This window comes from Rhinolophus ferrumequinum, chromosome 15 (genome assembly GCF_004115265.2).
Source record: "Rhinolophus ferrumequinum isolate MPI-CBG mRhiFer1 chromosome 15, mRhiFer1_v1.p, whole genome shotgun sequence".
Taxonomy (NCBI): Eukaryota; Metazoa; Chordata; class Mammalia; order Chiroptera; family Rhinolophidae; genus Rhinolophus; species Rhinolophus ferrumequinum.
In genome coordinates this window covers 27,826,791-27,845,732 of record NC_046298.1, presented here as the reverse complement: position 1 = coordinate 27,845,732, position 18,942 = coordinate 27,826,791, and the positions used below count along the sequence as shown (strand labels likewise).

Here is an 18,942-nt window from a genome sequence, read left to right as displayed (position 1 = left end):
TTCATTCATCTCATTTATTATCTGTCTTCCCCACACTGGACTGCAACCAGCATGAGGGCAGGGTCTTTGTCCACTGTGTTCAATTTTGTATCTTCAGGGTATCAGATACATGGCTAAGTGCTCGGTAAAAGTTTGCTGAATGAACAGATGAACTAGAACCTCAGACAAGATACTCTACCAAATCCCTAGTGAGTCAACCGCATACCATATTGTAGCGTTCCAGGAGCTCAGGGGTCACAGGGTAGCGCAGTCTCATCTTTCGGTAGAGCGCATGCTTCTCATAGTAACTGACGAGCTCCACCAGGCTCTCGAAATAGGCAGAGGTCCCCAGCACGAAGTGCCTGCCGTCCCGGTTGATGCGACAGTGCTTCACCTTGCCCCTGGCCCTGGAGGGGGAAGACCACACTGGGCTGACACACCGAGATCCTGGCAGCCAGACAACTGCTATATAATCCCTGCCTCTTAGGAACAACCTAGTTGTCCATCCTTAGGGGACCAGGTCATAAAAGGATGTAGCGCTCCTATGGAATACAATGATGTGGGTCTTTTCAAAACGGATACAGAGGAGCCTAGGAGCCTGTACCTCAGAACAAATACTGGGGAGTGATTCAACAGCTGGTTCATCTTGCCCTTCCACTACTTCCCAACTGCAGGACTTGACTTTTGGGGAAATACCCTAATGTCCAGGTCAGGGTCGGCAAACTATGGCCCACAGGCCAAATCTGGCCCACCCCCCCATTTTTGTAAATAAAGTTTTATTGAAACATGGCCACATTCATTTGTTTATGTATTGCTTATGGCTGCATTCACTCTACAAAGGCAGAGCCGAGTAGTTGCAACAGAGATCACATGGTCTGCAAGGTCTAAAATATTTATCCTCTGGTCCTTTACAGAAAACATTACCAGTCTCTGCTCTAGAACTCAGGGACTTGGTGCCCAAATCCTTAAAACATATCTAAAAATGGACCAACTAAAGCAACAGTGGAATTTTCTTTTCCCCAAAAGGAAACAAGTCTTTTATTTCCTCACCCATTTGAAACAAGAGGCAGAAAAAAATCCAAAACAGAACAGGCTCCTCAGTTTTACTAGCTTTCATCAGCAAGAATAGAAACATTTGGGAAAATAAGTTTTGACCTTAACTTTACAGCCAAGAGCATCTTTTCATTAAAACTGTCTAACAGCACAGTTACTATGGGAGAACCACTCATCTTTTAAAAATGTTGCACCGGAGAGACACTTTGTATGGTTTTAAAACACATGTCCTGTTTAAGCCATTTTTTCAAAAAGCCCTGTAAAAATTTCTGGAAGACTTCTGCTTTCATAGCCCTTTGCAGAGTTACTTTAATAAATTAAATTTAAAAAAAAAAGAAAGAAAGAAATACTGCTGAGTGGAAGAAAAAGCTGCAGAATGAAACTATAGTATGATTCCGTTTTTTAAAACTAGAACAGATTACCCACTCACAAAATGGCACCATATATTTTCCACAGGTATATACATATGCATATAAATATTTTTTTCAAGTCTCGACAGAGACACCAGTGAGAAAACTACTTTCTACAAGATAAGAACTAAGATGAGTAGGAACACAAGGGGCTTTAGTCTTCATTGCAATGTCTTCAATTTTTATAAGGAGACTATATTTATACAATTAAAAATTCATTTTAAAGCTTTTTACAAAAGCCCCCTAGGGCAGGGTGGCTCTAGGATATTAAGACCGTGGGTCAGGTTCTGGTAACCTCTCTGAGCCTCAGTTTCCCGGGGATTTCCCAGCAGTGCTGGGGATTCAAAGCTCCCGTCTCCTGGCAAGTGTTAGGTTACCCAGGGCAAGCGCTATGCAATGTATCCAGCACCCAGAGGGTACTCAATGCATGAATGCTTAGGAAAATATAAACAAAGGCAAGCTAAAACGAGCTTCCCTGGGCAAGAGAAGGAAACAGGAGCAGAGCTGAAGTATGAGTTGTGACTTCAGGTCTCCTGGACTGTGTTGCTATATGTCAGCGGGTGCCACGTCCTGAGGTCTTATCTTTACCAAGGAGCCCCTGGTCCCACCAACGGACACCTCCCATCCATCACTCCCAGACGACTACATCTCTTTGCATGGATTGGAAAGCAGTGAAGAAAGAGCACAGACTTTGGAGGTGAACAGGCCCGAGTCTAAAATTCTGACTCAGCACAGGACTAGGCTGTGTGGCTCTAGATAAGTCACTTAACCTCTCTGGGCCTCCATTGCCTTATTTGTAATAAGTACAGAACCAGCACAGACACAATGGGCTTGAGGATGCCTGAAATATGGCCCCAGAAACCACTGGATCTACCCCTCACCAGCTATAATGAAGGACTCAACCAGATGAAGTCTCAAAGACAACCCAGAATCTGAAACATTAGCTATCACCATCATCAAGAATAAACTGGGGCTGGGAAGACAAAGAGACAGTAGGATGAACTGGGTCTGAACCACCCCCAACATTGTCATTGGTAGAAACTGGAGAAATCAGGTGTCTTGGGGTGGAATTAAAGTACAGAACCACAGTCCTAGAGATGGTTGGTCTATACGGCTTTCCCACTGGCGGCGCTGGGTGGCAAGTGAACATGGGAGGAAGTCAGATCTCTAACATCACTGATCTGGGCTGCCAGGGCTGCCGGAGTTCGAATCCCAGCTCCACTACTTCCTGGCTACCTGTTTCAGCCAGTTACTTAACCTCTCTGTGCCTGTTTCTTCCTCTGAAAAATAACGATCATGGGTCACGGACTTGTTGGAAGATAAAGTGAGTTAATATAGAACATGACTCTCGAGAAAACAGAGCAGGGCCCAGCACTCTGAGAGCACATGTTAGTGTAGGCAGCTTTTGTTATCATTATTGTCGTCACTGTTGCTGACCCCCTAGGGAGAGGGGCACTGTGAGCGAACCCTCCACCGGCACTTCCCCCTTTGCTCTCCACACCTGGCCTTCCTAAGCCTCCTCTGGAGAGCACGCAGCAGGCTCCAGCCTGTGGACGTACCTGAAGGTGATGGCGTAGGAGTCGCTACCTTCCCGCTTCCGGATGAGAAAAGCTCCATCTCGGGGAACCCGCATCAGCATGTCCTCCGCTTCTCCACGGCTCAGCCCATCATAGTACCACCTGCAGCACAGAACCAGGAAAAGGGCCAAGTGAGAGGGCCGCCCACAGAGGAGGACACAATGGGCTTGAGGATGCCTGAAATATGGCCCCAGAAACCACTGGAAATTACACAGTGGGTCTCCCATCCAAAACGCCTCTGAAGATAGCTTATTTTTTCAAGACCACTAAGACATACACAGTTTGGGTGAAATGTTAATGTAGTGGGTCTGTTTGGAGCACAAGAGAATAAATCAACTAATCTTTCCTCCCCCAAAACCCCCTACACACACATTGGCCCAACTCTGAAGAGCCAGCATCAGAGGGAGGTACAGTCACTGCAGAGCGTCTCAGAAAATCGGAGGCACAGAACACAGGGGATAGGGTTTTAGACAGGTTTTGTTTAGTTGGTCTTTGGTTACTTGTAAAGATGATGTGAAACAGCAAATTTTAAAAGGCAATCCATATGAATATAGACAAGAGAAATAAAATATAAAGGGGCTGATATCTGGCTTTCTCAGAAATGTGAATTTTAACAGCCTTCTGCTTAAACCTTGTTTTTTTCCTTTATTTCCAGAATGTGTTAACCCTTTGCAAGGCATAACTGATACTCACTTTACCAGGTAAAAAAATAATGAAGGGAAAACCTTTACAATTACTCTTTCCTTGTTCGCTTTCAGAACAGGAATAAGCTTTGACAAGCAGAAAGATATCACCAGGGCAAAATTAACCTCTGAAAATCAAGGCCCAGGCGCTCAAGAATATGAAGATAAAGTAGAAGAAAGGAAGGGAAAGAAAAGAGACAGTGGGGCAAAAGCAAAGGAGAGCAGGTATTTGGAACTGTGGCCACCCTGGGAAATTTAAGAGACCCCGGAGGGCCCGGGTGGTGAGCCACATGGGCCCCAGCACACCCATGAGACTGGCTTTTCAGATTGTTGAACACAGTCTGCAAGGGTGTCTGCATTCCACTAAACCCCTGGAGTTGCCGCCTGAGTTCCGCTGCCCTGAGAACCCAGGTTCACGTACGGCTTTGATTCATGGGGGTTGGGGTTGGGCACAGGGTCAGTGAGCCGGAGCTCGAAGTCGGCACAGCGCAGGTGCGTCTCACGGTAGTGCTGGATGAGGGCATAGATGCTGGTGAACATGAGGTTGTCAGTCAGGTAGTACTTCAGGGTCCCGCCATCCATGGTGGAGCGGATCCGGCAGTGCTGAACCCGGTTGGACCGCCTGCGGGGAGAGGGACAATATCAGTTCCCAAGTCAGGCTAGCTGACCCTTTCTGCACCCTGCGTATCAGAGAACACAGGCCAGGGCCAGAATTGCAGCCAGGGATCCCAAGAGGTAGACACTGGGTGTGACCATACAGGCGTCCCTTTGCTGGTACAACAGGCCCAGGGCTTTAGCACAAGTTGACCCTTTGGCCTGGATTCCGGGACATCCTACTGACTTCCTCCACCCACTTGCTCCCTTTTACCTACACAACTTCTACTTTGGAGCCAGATGACCTAGGTTCGAATCCTGACTGTGCCACTTACAAGCTAGTGACCTTGAACACGACCTGTCCTCTCTTATTATCTTAGTGGCCAAACAAGGATAATAACAGTATCTGTCTCATGGAGGTTTGTCCTGAAGACTGAACGAGATCACACACAAAATGTGCTGCCCGGCACATAGTAAGCATGTGTTACCACAATTACTCGTACGTTGTTATTATAATCTTTATCCTTCAGGTTTCATCTTAAAGCCACTTCTCTCAGGAAGTCGTCCCACCCCCAAAATTACCTTAGATCCCTCTCTAACAGACTTGCATAACATGTTGCATTTTTCTCATTGCACTTATCCAACTACAATTATGTATCATTTGCATGAGTACTTTTTCATTGTCCATCTTCCCCACCAAACTCTAGTCTCCATCAGGACAAGGCCCCTGTCTGTCTGGTCACTGCTAACTCACAGTACCTACCACAGAGCAAGCACTCGATAAGTATCTTTTAATGAATGAAAGCATGGATGGATGGAAGAATGAATGGAGAAAGACCATGACAGCTCCATAAGGCTGCCTTTAGAATCTACTTTAGAGATGAGGAGATGGAGAATCCAGGAGGTTGAGTGAATTGCCCAGAGTCATACGACCTGATCCAGGACCGGAACTCAGGAGAGGTGAGTGGAGGTCACATCATATTAAGTGCAGGGTCAGATCCTGTCTTTATTTAAAATGTTGATATTTTGTTCATCATAAATTTTTTTTGTATAACTTCTGATTTTTTTAAACCTTGTGTTGAAACATCGCTAATCTTGATTACTAAGTTTTTTGGGCCTCACCCCCCTCACCCAAGTCCTGCCCCATACAGCTCACTAAATGAAGTCCGGGGTTCCAGTTCAGGCCTGCCTGAGTCTGACCTGAGCTCCCACCACTTGCCACCCAGCTTCCCATCTGGCCAGCTGCGAGGGGAATGTGGGCATGCCCAAGGCCGAGGGCCATTACCAGAAGGACAGAGTGTAGTCATTGGGGAACCTCTCGCTCTCCCGCACCAAGAAGGTCCCATCCTTGCCCCCTGTTTCATTGCAGTATTCCTGCAGCAGCTTCTCGGCACTTATCCTCTTCTCCACCTTCTTGTGGAACCACTTCTCTCCAAAATGCAGCTCTGTGGGAGGGGTATCCTGGACAACAAAGAGAAGAGGGGTTTCTGAAAACCTGGACAAGAAACCCAGCAACACCAGACTGGTCCCTCTTTACATGCTTACTCGGAGGGCTGGATACTGACAGAGGCTGGCCTCAGCCTGCCCTCACTTCAAGAGGTCTGGGAAGACAGCTTCCCATGCTACCGCTGCCTGCCACTTACTCCTGACAGCCCCCATCTGCGGTAGCCTCCAGGAATCCTGAGACATGGATGGGGTGAGGAGTCACCAGTTCAGCCCTCAACTCTATTGCAAAGGAAGTCTGAGGGCCATAATGCCCTGGGGGCTATACTCAAGAAACACTACCAACGAGAGCCAACAGCCCAAGGGGAGAGGGCAGCAAAGCCACGGACCAGGCCAGGGTGTGGGGCTGGACAGAACATCCAAATGTCCCCATCCTCCTTAGGGAGCACAGGCCATTCAGGTCCTTCAGAGAGCGGGAAAGACCCTTGAACCTCATTGGTTAAGCCCCTGGTCCAGCCAGCCAATCAGAGAAGAGCAAGGCAGGCCTTGGTACCCAAAGAGGCAACTCCTTGGGCTGAAAACGTCCCGGTCTGGTGGCCACAGGATGAGAGGAACAGTCTAGGAGGTCTTCACCTGGGGCAGTTCCTCTTCCATAGTCTGTTCGATGTCATCACTGAAAGACAGCTTGGCATCCGCGATGGCACAGTAGTGCCGAGTCCATTTCTAGAAAGCAAAACCTGCATTAGCTCTTCCCCAAAGTCTCTGCTCCATCAAATCTGGAGTCCAGGGCCCCCACCTGGAATCACCCAGCATTCCCTGGGGGCTTGCCTTAACAACTTCCACAGATATTTACAGTGGTTTCACAGAATTTGATCCTCTTTGAGATGTTTCTTTTAAAATATCTATTTTTTGGGGGGTTCTCTTGGCATTTTCAGGATATTTTTTATTCAATGTACCTAAGGGTAGATATGACTTAATATCAAATTTCTATTTCATATTTAAATTGAAGCCTTTTATGAATGATGGGATTGTTTTTTTTGTGTCCTTATGACTGTCTTTTTCTATTTCATCTACTTTTTAAGACTTTCAGGATTTCTCCGCCAGTTTGTCTAGAGACCCTTTCTTCAATATTTAATTGTGATTTAATTCTTTATTTAAATTTTAACCATTTTTAATGTTTATTTCTAGGATATAAGAGACATGTGAAAATATACTCAGATGGATTTGCCTGTTAGGTTAAGGAATATAAGAAATGGTGTTAGCACTCAAAATGCCTTCTTCTCACCAAAGAAATAAGATTTCCAAAGGAACTGTCCTAGATTGGAAGATACTAAGGAGTTAGGACAACTAAATGCATTGTTGCAACCCGAGTGGGATCCACCACCACAAAAAGCACATTAGTACACAAACTGGTGATATTGTAATAAGATCCAATGTTAACTTCCTGATTACAATAATTATGCTCTGATTATGTAGGATGTTAGTATTTGGAGACTCTAGGTAAAGGGTCTATGGGAATTCCGGTGTGTGTGTGAGTGTGTGTGTGTGTACATATGTCGTGTGCCATATTGAATACAACATTATTTCCAAATAAAACATTAAAAATATAAAAGAAAAATAAAGTTTCATTATAATGATAAATTCACTTGGGTCCAAACGGGAGTAAGACAGGAATATTCTCAGAGCCCTCCAGCCGTCCTTGGATGCATGCAAGGCTCTATCTAACAAGAGGAGCGAACAGACCCACCTGATCGATGGAATCCCACATGTACAGTTCACCCTGCTGCTTGTGCTCGTCTTTCTTATCCTCCATGTTGACATCTACGTCGCCTCGGGGGCCCAGCTTCTTATGCTGAGGGGGAAAAAAAAAATGCACATAGCCCGACTCCCTCGAGACCCAGGTTTAGGATATCTGAGCCAGCGAACATTCATTGCCATGAGCCGGCCAGCAAGCAGGCACGTGCAGCAGCCTACTTCAGGGCCTTTGCACTGTCTGTTCTCTCTGCCTGGCTCCTCTCTCACGACATCCAGCTCTGTGCTCGGTGTCACCTCCTTGGAGGAGCTTTTCTCAACTATTGACCTAAACACAGCCCACCTTCCCTTTCCCATCTCTTCACTCTTTGGCCCTTGGTAGTTATTTTTCATGCTCTTAGTCCTATGTCTTTCCATGTCTCTGTTTGTCTGCTGTCTTCCCTGCTAGAATGTTAAGTCCCATGAGGACCATTGAAATGGACCATTAGAAATGGTTAAAAGTTCCCTGGGACTTGGTTTCATTTCCTGTTGAATCTCCTGTGCTAGCTCAGCAGACAGTGAGCGTGCAATAAGTACTTGGTGAATCAATGAGACCACCCGTGTGCCCGACATTCTCCAGGACACAGAGAGAAAGGCAGGATCACAGTCCAGTGAGCACAGAATGGGCAGGGCAGCAGAAGGCATACTGAGGATGTAGAGTAAGAAGACCTGGGTATAAACAGCACTGCTGCTACTTTATCAGCTGTGTAACCCTGGGCAGGTGGCCACACTTCTGAACCTCACATTTCTCATCTGTAAGACTAAGGTGATGACTACAACACACTCACGTGGGTGAGTACTGACCACCTAGACAAGCATTTATATATCCCAGGTTGTGGTGACCTGGTGGAAGGAGCTCGGGATTGAGAGTCAGACCTGGGTTTAAATTCAAAGCCTATCACTTTATTGGCTGTGTGACCTTGGCTACGTGACAATCTCTCAGTCTCAGTAACTTTCTGCATAAAGTGGGGATAATGACACCTCTAAAGGATCCTGTAAGCCAAAGGGCATGTAAGATACCTGTAAAAGGTAAAGCATGACAGAAAGTGTTCCATTTTGAACAGCCTTTAATTATTTCTTTGGCAAGAACTAACTGTGTAATCTCAGCTGAGTCATTCAACCTCTAGACCTCAGTGTCCACATCTGTAAAGTGGGTGAGGGGCTTGGGTAAGTTTTGCAGGGTTTTGATGAGATTGAATAAGAAAATACTTACAACCATGCCTAGCTCTAAAACCAGTATGGCACGCACTGGTTTTATCACAAATGCTGTCTCCACCCCCTTTCCCTGAAATAGAAAGTGGTGAGCCATGAAGTACCACCAGTGGGGCAATGAGTGCTGTAAAAGGAGCCTTCACACCCTGAAACGGGGGTACACAGAGAGCTGTCCTAGCAGAAAGAGGGAAGTGACAGATGCGCTGGGAACAGAAAAATGCAATGAGGTCCCCTGAAGACTCACTGACCGAATGCCTGAGAAGACGGGGACCCTCCCTGGCCCAGCTTCCTCTGTCATTTGTCCTGCCTTTCCCATGCTGGACGCTTCCCTTGGCGTCTCAAGTGAAAACTGTCCCAGGATCTTAGCCAAATCCTCCAAATAGGCTGGTACTTTTAGCCCCGAAGGTACCAATGTCCCCTCCTCTGAATGGGCCTTAGCCAAAGCCCCCGCCCCGCACCCCACACCCCCCACACACACTGTTGCTTCTCTGTTGATGGGTCTGTCTCCCCACTAGACCATGACCTCCTGGCACATAGGGGATTGTTCCCAGTATATCTTGGTGACCCGTGACAAAATCTGCCTAGTAAACACCTGTCCATCCTTCCATCTCAGCCTGCTAGTTGTCAACAAAATCCATCCAGCTCCTTCCACTAATGGCTGCCCTACTAGAGACTTCACATCCCAGCTTCCCTTGCAGGTGGTGTGGGCATAAGACTAAGTTCTCACACAGAACAGGACACACTGGGACGTGTACAACTGACATTCACTTGTTTACTAGAAATCGCTGGCCCTAGACCCCCTCACATTCCCCTTTCTGTGAGCTGGAGCTCTACCACACACACCAGGATGGTGCCCTAGGGCAAAGCCTTTACCATATACACCATGGGCACATACACCCCCCACCCCACCCCTTGAAGTCTGGGGAAGGCTGTGGACCCCTTTCTCAGAATAATATTTATAATGCATAAAATTATCAGGGAAACTAATTCTATTGGAATATAATTATTAAGATAATAAATAAAAATATTTGCAATATACTAAAGATGTTCTTTTTTTATAATATCTTATATAAGATCTAGAGGCAGATCCACTAACTACCATAATTTCAAAATGGTGATGAGTACAACATTATTCTGACATATTTGCAATAACTGTAAGTGTGACATGAAAATATCCAGGATTTCTGCTGATGACAAAGCCCCAAGTGGCTTGTTGCCAATATTCATAATAGAAGGAAATGTTAAAATTTTACTTACAGGTTAATAAAAATAGGCAACATTTTTTTCCCCAAAGTTCACACACCACCCCTCCTGAATTCTATCTGTGGATTCTTTGGAGATCTGCGGAACCCCAACTGAAAACCCTTTCCCTAGGAGACTGTAGAACAGGACCTAGGGTCCCTGGATAACCTTGTGGGGCCAGAGCTCAAAGCTTCTAGAACACTCTCCCTCAGATGAGGAAAAAATGAACTCATATGCTTTACGCCACTGTCTCTATCCTCGTAATACAAACACCCAAATGTCACCCTTCTCCGCGGCACCCCTGCCACTCTTGGGCACAGCGATCACTCATCTCTCCCCACAGCACTTGGTACACCACCCCATTAGTGAATGCAGCCTTTTGGGGCAGCTGCCAACCTCCAGTCCATCTCCCACACTAGACTGGGAGCTCCTTAGGGCAAGAAGAGTGCCTGGGTCACGGGAACACCCCCAACACCTCGCACGGGATTCAGAGAGGGGCGTGGCGGAGGCTTGCCAAAAGAATGAACGGTCATGAGTTAATACTTACATGGAACGTGCTATGGGACAGGCACAGTTGTAAGCCCCTGCCCACGTCCTTTCACGTTATGCTCACAGCACACCACCCATGTAGGTTCTATTATTATAGCCAACCCCCTCCCAGCACACAGAGCCACCAAGAGGTTAAATGACCTTGGCCGGGGTCACAGACTAGGAAGGAGAGCGGTATGAGCCCAGGCAATGGGACCTGGAGTCCGTGGCCTGAGCCAATGGCTCTCCTGAGTGAATGACAGTAGCCCAAGGTCGCCTACCTTGATGATGATCTTCTCCCGCAACTGGCTGGGTGAGGGCAGCTGGTCAGCACTGGCCTCCGTGGGCTTCGTCAGCAGCAAGTCACCGAACACCTCCTTGAACACTCTGGCCATGTAGCGCTGCTGCTCCACGCAGCAGTGCTCCTCGATGGACAGGATCACTGGGAAGCTGTGGACAGGGGGGTGGGGGCCGGCCGGCTCAGCAAGGGGGGCAGGCGGCCCATCTGTCGGCTCATTAAGGGGGACAGTCTCATGGCTTCCCAGCACCAGCTTCCTCCGGGCTCTCAAACCAGGAAGTGACATGTGCTATTGGCTTTGTAGGGGGCGCCAACAATCAGCTAAGGAAGGACTTCTTGGCAGTGACTTTGGTCAAGATGGAGCCCAGCTGGTATGTTTGTGTCTCTGTGTGTGTGTGGGGGGGGGCAGTGGGAGGGAGCGGCGGGGGCGGGGGGACGAGGTTCGGATCTGTCTGACTCTCTGCTCAACCTTAGCTCCCTTCTCCTTAAAGGTGAACCACCTGGAAATCAGACAACTGACCTTGAGGCGACAAAGGCGTGATCTTTGATGGCCTGCACGACGTCATCAAACTTGATCTTCGTGGTCCGCGTCCAGCCGTGATAGATGATGGGCTTCCCATCCGGCCCATCCCAGCAGTCCACTGATGGGAGAAACGTGCAGCCTCATCACCTGTCCGTCACGCCCCACCTCGCAAGTCCACTGATGGCAGACACGCTGCCCGGCCAGCCACTAGATCAGCCCTGACCCCCAGGCCAGCTCAGTTATTAGAACATGGAGGCCAAATCAATCATTATACTCAGGGGCCACCCACGTGAGGATATGTGTTATCTGTGCACATATGTTACTTGTGTGGTTACGGGAAGATTTTGGTTGTTTAATTAAAGGTCCCTTTGCAATGCAATACATTTGTCCAAAAGAAACGGTTTTAAATATTTCTTTTCTAAAAAGACATTTATGTGTATGTTACTTTCTGATTTTACTGGTCTAAACCTTGGCTTGCTTTTTTTGCTAGTGGAAATAATACACAGCAACATGAAATGTTCTTCTTAAAGGTTCATAATAAAATATTCAAACAGAACTAGATTATGTAGAAGGTGAACATCCCCTATATCGTCATCCCTCAGAGGTAACAGGAACTCACAGTTTCAAACTTAATTCTCTCACATTTGCTGTTTCCCATGGGGGAGAAAGTATAAATGAGGCAACAGTCTGTAGGAATAACTGTTGTTAAAGTTTGATCAAATATATGGTGATGGAAGGAGAACTGACTCCGGGTGGTGAACACACAATGGGATTTATAGATGATGTCATACAGAATTGTACACCTGAAATCTATGTAATTTTACTAACAAGTGTCAACCCAATAAATTAAAAAAAAAGTTTGATGCCATCATGAATTTTTATTTTATTTTTTAATACCATTGGAGCCTAATTCAGTGGTTTGTGCCTTTTTTCAGCCCAGTACACCTATGAGCCTCCAGTGGTTAGGTCAGGCTGGGGAATAAGAGGTGAGGAGAAGGGAGGAAGCAGCTGGCTTCTGGGCATGTCCAGGTGCCTGGAATCACCTGCATTGGGGTGTCTGTGAGCAACCTTGACAAGAACAGTAAGGATGGCATCCATGGCTGGGCTAGCTGCTAAAACACGAAGGGCATTTATTTCCCTTCCTCTAAAAACAGCCCATAAAGAAACCAAGGGAGGACAGAAGGACAGTAAAGCCATCTTTGCTACTGGCTCCCATTGCTATCAGGACCCTTTCTAGATGCCCAGAATTGCCACCTAACAGACTGTGGCTCCAACCCAGCAGGCTCAATACCACTCCTTGTCTTGATGGCCATATCCCTTACCCCAGATGCTACGGGTACCTGGCTACTCCCTCGGCCTCTCCCACCCATCCCCACTATTAAGGTCTTTAAGACAAAAAAAAGGAAAAAAAAGAAAAGCATCAAGTAACTACTGTGTTTCCCCGAAAATAAGACCTAGCCAGACAATCAACTCTAATGCGTCTTTTGGAACAAAAATTAATATAAGACCAGGTCTTGTTTTACTATAAGACTGGGTAATATAATATAATATAAAATATAAATATAATATAAAATAAAACATAAATATAATATATAATATAATATATAATATAATACAATATAATACAAAATATAATACTGGGTCTCATATTAATTTTTGTTCCAAAAGACGCATGAGAGCTGATCATCCGGCTAGGTCTTACTTTCAGGGAAACAAGGTATAAGGCTACCCTCAGTTCACTGTAGGTGTTATCTCCACCGGAAAAGGCTACTCACACTCAATGCAGCGACAGCCCATGCGCAGACAGCGGATATACGCTTCCGGAGATGACTCACTCCGCAGCTGGTCACCTGTGAGGTACCTGAAGGAGAAGAGGTGGGCCTGCACCTCAGGGAGTCCCTGGGGAGCTTCTCATCCCAAGCTCCCAAAAGCCTGAGTTCTTCCTGTCTAGAAAGACCCATGGTTAGGATTTAGGCCAGACACCTGCCATCAGGTGGCCATGCCTTAGACTCAGGCCATGATCGCAGGATGTGAATAACCACCTTGGCAATCCAAGCGTAGGGTCGAGACCATGTGTTCTTTTGAGGAGAATTTGGTCAAAGGGTGTCAAGAGTGAGACTAATAGCAGATGATAAATTAAAGATCCCCACATGGTACCCACTGGCCCTCAGTCTAAACAGGGCAAAGATGGGCCATCAGTACCTGGAAACCAGGTACTGACTAAATGATCAACAACTATTAGTGGAATTTACTATGCTATGAACTATGTCCACCAGACATAAAAATACATATTTTTATGCCCTCTCCTCCTCCTCATGTCCTCCTTTTTAAGAGTTTACCGTGTTTCACCAAAAATAAGACTGGGTCTTAGGTTAATTTTTGCTTCAAAAGACGTATTAGGGCTTATGTTCAGGGGATATCATCCTGAAAACTCATGCTAGGTAGGGCTTATTTTCCGGTTAGGTCTCATTTTCGGGGAAACACGGTAGGTTCCTTAACTCGCTTCTGGGTTTGGTAGAATTGACAGGTGTGACACGAACTGTTAAACCAATAGACATGGTGAGGAAGAGAGAACCATGAAATCAATTTGCCCCTGAAAAAGACTCTAACTTCCAAAATGCCTGGAGATAACCTTAAGGTTTCCTCTCCAAACGCTAAAACCCCTTCTCTCCAACTCCTGCCTGGAATGATACTGAGGAAACCATCAATCTACAGCAGTCTAGGTGCCCATGGTCCAAAGTCTTCACCCTCTCTCCTTACAAGGCAGACTTAATATTGGAACTTGAGGGTAACACCATTTCTCTCTTCCAGTCTATTGTCATTTTTCGTAATCAGGATAATCTTCCAAAGATGTAAATTTGAGCATATTGCTCTCTGGCTTAAAAGCCATCAGTGGCTCCCACTGTGCTTGCCATCACTCAAAGATTCCACTCAAGCTGACCCTGCTAGCCTCCTCTCCTGGCACTCACACCCACGCCCCGGAATTCTACAGTCTAGTCTTAACAGACCCCTCTCAGTTCCTCCTGCCTCTGGACCTTTGCACATGCCATTCCTCTGTCTGAAATCCTTTATCTTGCTTGGCCACCTGTTCTCCTCTCACCAATTCCTGTCCATCATCAAGATTCCCCTCCAAGCACATGAGAACAGGGCTGTTCTGTTCTGCTCTGTTCACTGCTATATCCCCAGTACCCAGCAAGCACAGGGTAGACACTCAGTAAATACCAGTTCAATGAGAATTCAATTGCTTTGCCGTGGCTACTATGAGATGTCCAAACCATGAAAACGAGCTTTCTGATTGACTTTTTAGAGCCACAGGAAAAGGATTATAGCAATATTATTAGTATAACAATGCCAACTGGGCAAAAGAGGTGCTATCCCCGACCCCTTCCAGAAGGGTGTACATATTCCAGTCTCAGCAGTGTGGCCCTACACTCCATCCACTTCCCACATGCTTTGCCAGGGCAGTGCCATTGAACACCTGCCATATTCCCCTTCATCCACGACCCATCCCGGGCTGGTGGCTAAACTCACGTGTTATGTGATGAGGAGATCCAGTAATGAGACAAGGGATTGTTCATTTCCTGCATGTCCACCACATCATACTTTTCATCCCAAATGCTGTTCTCTCGTGAAAACAGATACGTGAGGAACTAGGAGAGTCACAAACACAAAGACGAAATACCGTGGTGAAGATAAGGATGGGTGGTATCTGGTTGTTTCGGGTGTGTGCCAACACGGGGAAATAGTAGCTCTGATATGTTCACTCAACAGATGGTCTCTAGGTCTCCCTTACCCAAATTTTCAATACAGAAACTCAGATAGCAACAGGCTGTTTTGACATGTTTCATTGACCTATACAATGGTTTTCCTTTTAATATGTATCCTAAAATATGTTTCTACAAGAGTATATGCTTGCCTTATATAAGTTTTAAGGCAAAATAATACCCTGAACATTTGTGAACCCACCAGCCAATTGAGAAACAAAACATTGACAGCCTCATAACATCTAAAAGGCAGGAAATTTCATATCCCAATTCCTGACCCCTTTTTTTTTAAAGGCAGAAGATTGAGTGGCACAGGGGTAACATTCTGCTTCCTGGGAAGAATCTTACAGGGGACAGGAGCTTCCTGTTCTCCCTCAGTCTCACCTCCCCTGCTGCCTCACTCAGGGCCAAATGCAACCATCCATTTTCACAGCGCGAAAGTACCCCATAAACCTTTGGATTTGTTGGGCTTATAATGCATTCCTGGGCTCCACACGCCCTCTAGTGGCTAAATCGAAGAACACACCCAGGCAACAAAATCAATAGAGAAGGATGAGAAAAAGGAAAGGCTGCAATAATAATTCATTACCTGGAAGAAAAGGAGCCCTTGACTAACTTGTCACCAGGAGCCCACTCACCTCATCGACAAACAAGAAGGGCTCGGCAGTTTCCCTCATCGTGTCATCAATAAACTTTGTCATCCGCTCACGGACTTTGTTCAGATCCTGAGCCCAAAGCTCCTTAGAATGACAAAGAGAACAAGAAGTCACCAAAAAGAGGACAGGCAAAAACGTTAGGTCAGACCACCAGGGTTACTTGCCTGGCTGATCCTGGGCAAGCCACCTACCCTCTCCGTGCCCCCTCACCCATTGCACGGGAGTAATAATATCTACGCACAGAGTTTCTGCGAGAACACACATCATAAAAGTAACTACTGTTTTCCTCTCCAAACCCTAAAACCCCAAGTATTCATCAGACAGAGGGATGAAATAGGACCCACAGACTCAACTTTGACTAATGCTTTCTGGGTTCCAAATAGTCTAAAACTTCTACTTTTAAGAATCAAAGCAAATGTGCTACCAGATGCGTGTGTGTGGTTGTGGGGGAAGGGTCAGCCCAGAATGTATGAAAGAAAGAAAAGCTTAAGGACAGATACAAATGAGGTGGCGAAGAAATGGCCTCCCTAGCATGTGGGTACAAATCAACAATGAGCCTTGCGGTTGATTCTTACAAATCCACCTGGATAAGGGACACAAAATAGGGAGGAGAGTGGGGAACAGTCAGTTCATTTGAATAGAGGTGTTTTTGAATACTGAAACACGAAACTCAAATTATAGGATATTTAATGCAAAGGCCTTGCCAGGCCTAGATGTCCTCAAAAGGCCAGCAGCTTCCTCCTTCCTGCTACAAAGATTTCGCACAAAAGTCATGTGTATTTAGCTGATATAACCGGGAACTAGTTGGCTGTGAATAAGAAATCTTTTGCCTAAAGGAGTTTAAAATACAAATAGTCTGGAGGTTAAAAAATGAACCTACATAGGGTTCTGTGCTAGGCATCTAGAATAACAACAATGAAAGGAGTAATAAATGGTGATGGCAGTTAGCACTGGGCACCGACCATATGCTAGGCTCTGTGCTATATCTTTTTCACGTAGTGGCTGATTTTGAGCTCACACAATCCCAGGAGGTACATATAATTCTCCATGTTATATAAATGGAGAAACTGAGGCTTCAAGTCATTAACACCTTGACCCAACAATGAGCCTAGCCTAACCCAAGCACATTAGTTCTCGGGTCTTCTTTTTAACTCCCTTTCTACAGTGTCACCCATCTACCCAGGGCTGGATTGGGGCACAGTTAACCAGTCCCCTAATGGAAATTTAGATTAGTTTCAAGGTTTCATTTCTTAAAAATGCTGCCATGATTTCTGTAGGATAAGTTCCTAGGAGGACAATTATTTAATCAAAGTGCATAAACCTTTTTGCAAAGTTTTCATTTTATTGCATATTGCCAAAGTGCTTTCTAAAAAGCTTGTACTAATTTGGACACCAAGTGCTGCAGTGATTATTCTACCGTGTTTCCCCAAAAATAAGACCTAGCCAAACAATCAGCTCTAATGCCCCTTTTAAAGCAAAAATTAATGTAAGACCTGGTCTTACTTTACTTATAGTAAAGTAAGACCGGATCTTATATTTATAGTAAAATAAAACTGGGTCTTATATTAATTTTTGCTCCAAAAATTATAGTAAAATAAGACTGGGTTATATAATATAATATAATATAATATAATATAATACTGAGTCTTATATTAATTTTTGCTCCAAAAGACATATTAGAGCTGATTGCCCGGCTAGATCTTATTTTCGGGGAAACAGGGTATATGTGAGCACCCATCACCCCAAACAAATGTCCTAGATGATGAGCTCTGCTTCATGCCAACATCCCACAGAGCACCAGGCACGTGGGACATTAAGGGTCACCCAGACTGATAACTCAGGGTCCCCATCCTTGACATCATGTCCATCATTCCGATTGCACTCACACAGATGCCCACAGGCTGTCTCGCACGTGAAGAGCTCCTATACTTTGTTCCTGGCCTGTATCCCTGATCTCTGAGGGCACAGCCCAGAAAAAGGGCTAGGGTGGGGAAAGCCTGTGATTCTCCCCTGTAATAAAATTAACCAGCACTCGGTGGTAAATTCTAGGCTATAAGGCTACTTGTGTCCAGGAGGTTAGCCATTTAACTTCTGACAAGGAGAAAATTCTGAGATGCCCTAAATTAAATTACCGCAGACTAGAAGGTGGATAGAAGGGACAGGAGAGGTTAATCAGTTAACAACTGCAGGGCAAACTCAACAAAAGACTGCTTCCATTCCTGAGTTGAAATGTTGAATTAACTTCCAGGTGGCTACGTACTTCCACGATTATCTAAAGAGAATTGCCAGGCGCCACTGACCACCAGGAGCCTCAGCTTCTTGCTTACGCATGAACTTTCCGGACTGTCACCCACCAGACTCTGCATCTATCCCGGAACTAGCCCTGCTTCACCTTCATCCACGCATACACACCCCCTTTATCTATAGCCAATGTAAATTCTTTCAAAGCAGCTGTGTCTTTCTTCCCCACACTATTTAAATTAAAAAAAAAAAGTCAACCGCAGGACAATGGTATGTTTGTCTTCTCCATCTAGCCCTGGGGCTGGTGGTGCAGACTGCAAGCCCCCGGACCTGGTCCTTTTCTGGCCAGCATATAGCTCTGATAAACCCTTTCTTTCAGAAAAGCTTTGGACCATGTAAGGTTTTTAACACTTCAATAGCTCCCTACAAAATTGGGTAAATCAATGCAAGGAAGAGCATGGTGAAAAAGGAAAAAACCCTACGCCTCTCTCTCTGCTTCACTGTACTGGCAGCACAGTACCTAGCATGTAATTGTGCCCAACAGAGTTCAGTCAGCCCCCTTCATTTGACTTCTCCTCAGTGGAAGCTCAGTGATTACTCGCATTCAACCTCCACATGGGGAAACCATGACACCTCAGTGTCCTCGGTTGTCATTTATCACATTACAGTAGCTACCACTATTGCCTGAGCCCTCTATGTGGCTGGCCTCGCACAAACTGTGTGTCTCTGTTCATTATTTTCTCTACAATCAAAGAAATCTGAACACAGGCTGTGTGTTGGATGACGTTAAGAAAGCAGTGTTGCTTGTATAAAGTATAATAGGAGCGTTACGGTTATGTTGTTGTTTTTTTTTAAAGAAACCCATTTCATAAGAGAGACATACTGACGTATTACACGTGAAATGATAACATTGTCTGTGGTTTTCTTTAGAATTTTCCAGCAAAGAAA

At 45.7% G+C, this 18,942-nt stretch overlaps 1 protein-coding gene across 2 annotated transcripts in view; it reads right to left on the bottom strand.

Moving 5' to 3' along the window:
* Window positions 1-18,942, bottom strand: part of PLCG2 (phospholipase C gamma 2) — a 147,411-nt gene that overhangs the window by 48,554 nt on the left and 79,915 nt on the right. For both annotated transcript variants that reach the window (XM_033128135.1, XM_033128134.1), the window contains exons 10-20: window positions 15,736-15,837; window positions 14,865-14,983; window positions 13,109-13,194; window positions 11,331-11,451; window positions 10,794-10,962; window positions 7,487-7,591; window positions 6,373-6,462; window positions 5,582-5,757; window positions 4,124-4,324; window positions 3,002-3,121; window positions 206-386 (exon numbers count right to left, since the gene is read on the bottom strand). In XM_033128135.1, the coding sequence (XP_032984026.1) occupies window positions 206-386; window positions 3,002-3,121; window positions 4,124-4,324; window positions 5,582-5,757; window positions 6,373-6,462; window positions 7,487-7,591; window positions 10,794-10,962; window positions 11,331-11,451; window positions 13,109-13,194; window positions 14,865-14,983; window positions 15,736-15,837 (1,470 nt within the window). The remainder of the gene's footprint in view (window positions 1-205; window positions 387-3,001; window positions 3,122-4,123; window positions 4,325-5,581; window positions 5,758-6,372; window positions 6,463-7,486; window positions 7,592-10,793; window positions 10,963-11,330; window positions 11,452-13,108; window positions 13,195-14,864; window positions 14,984-15,735; window positions 15,838-18,942) is intronic.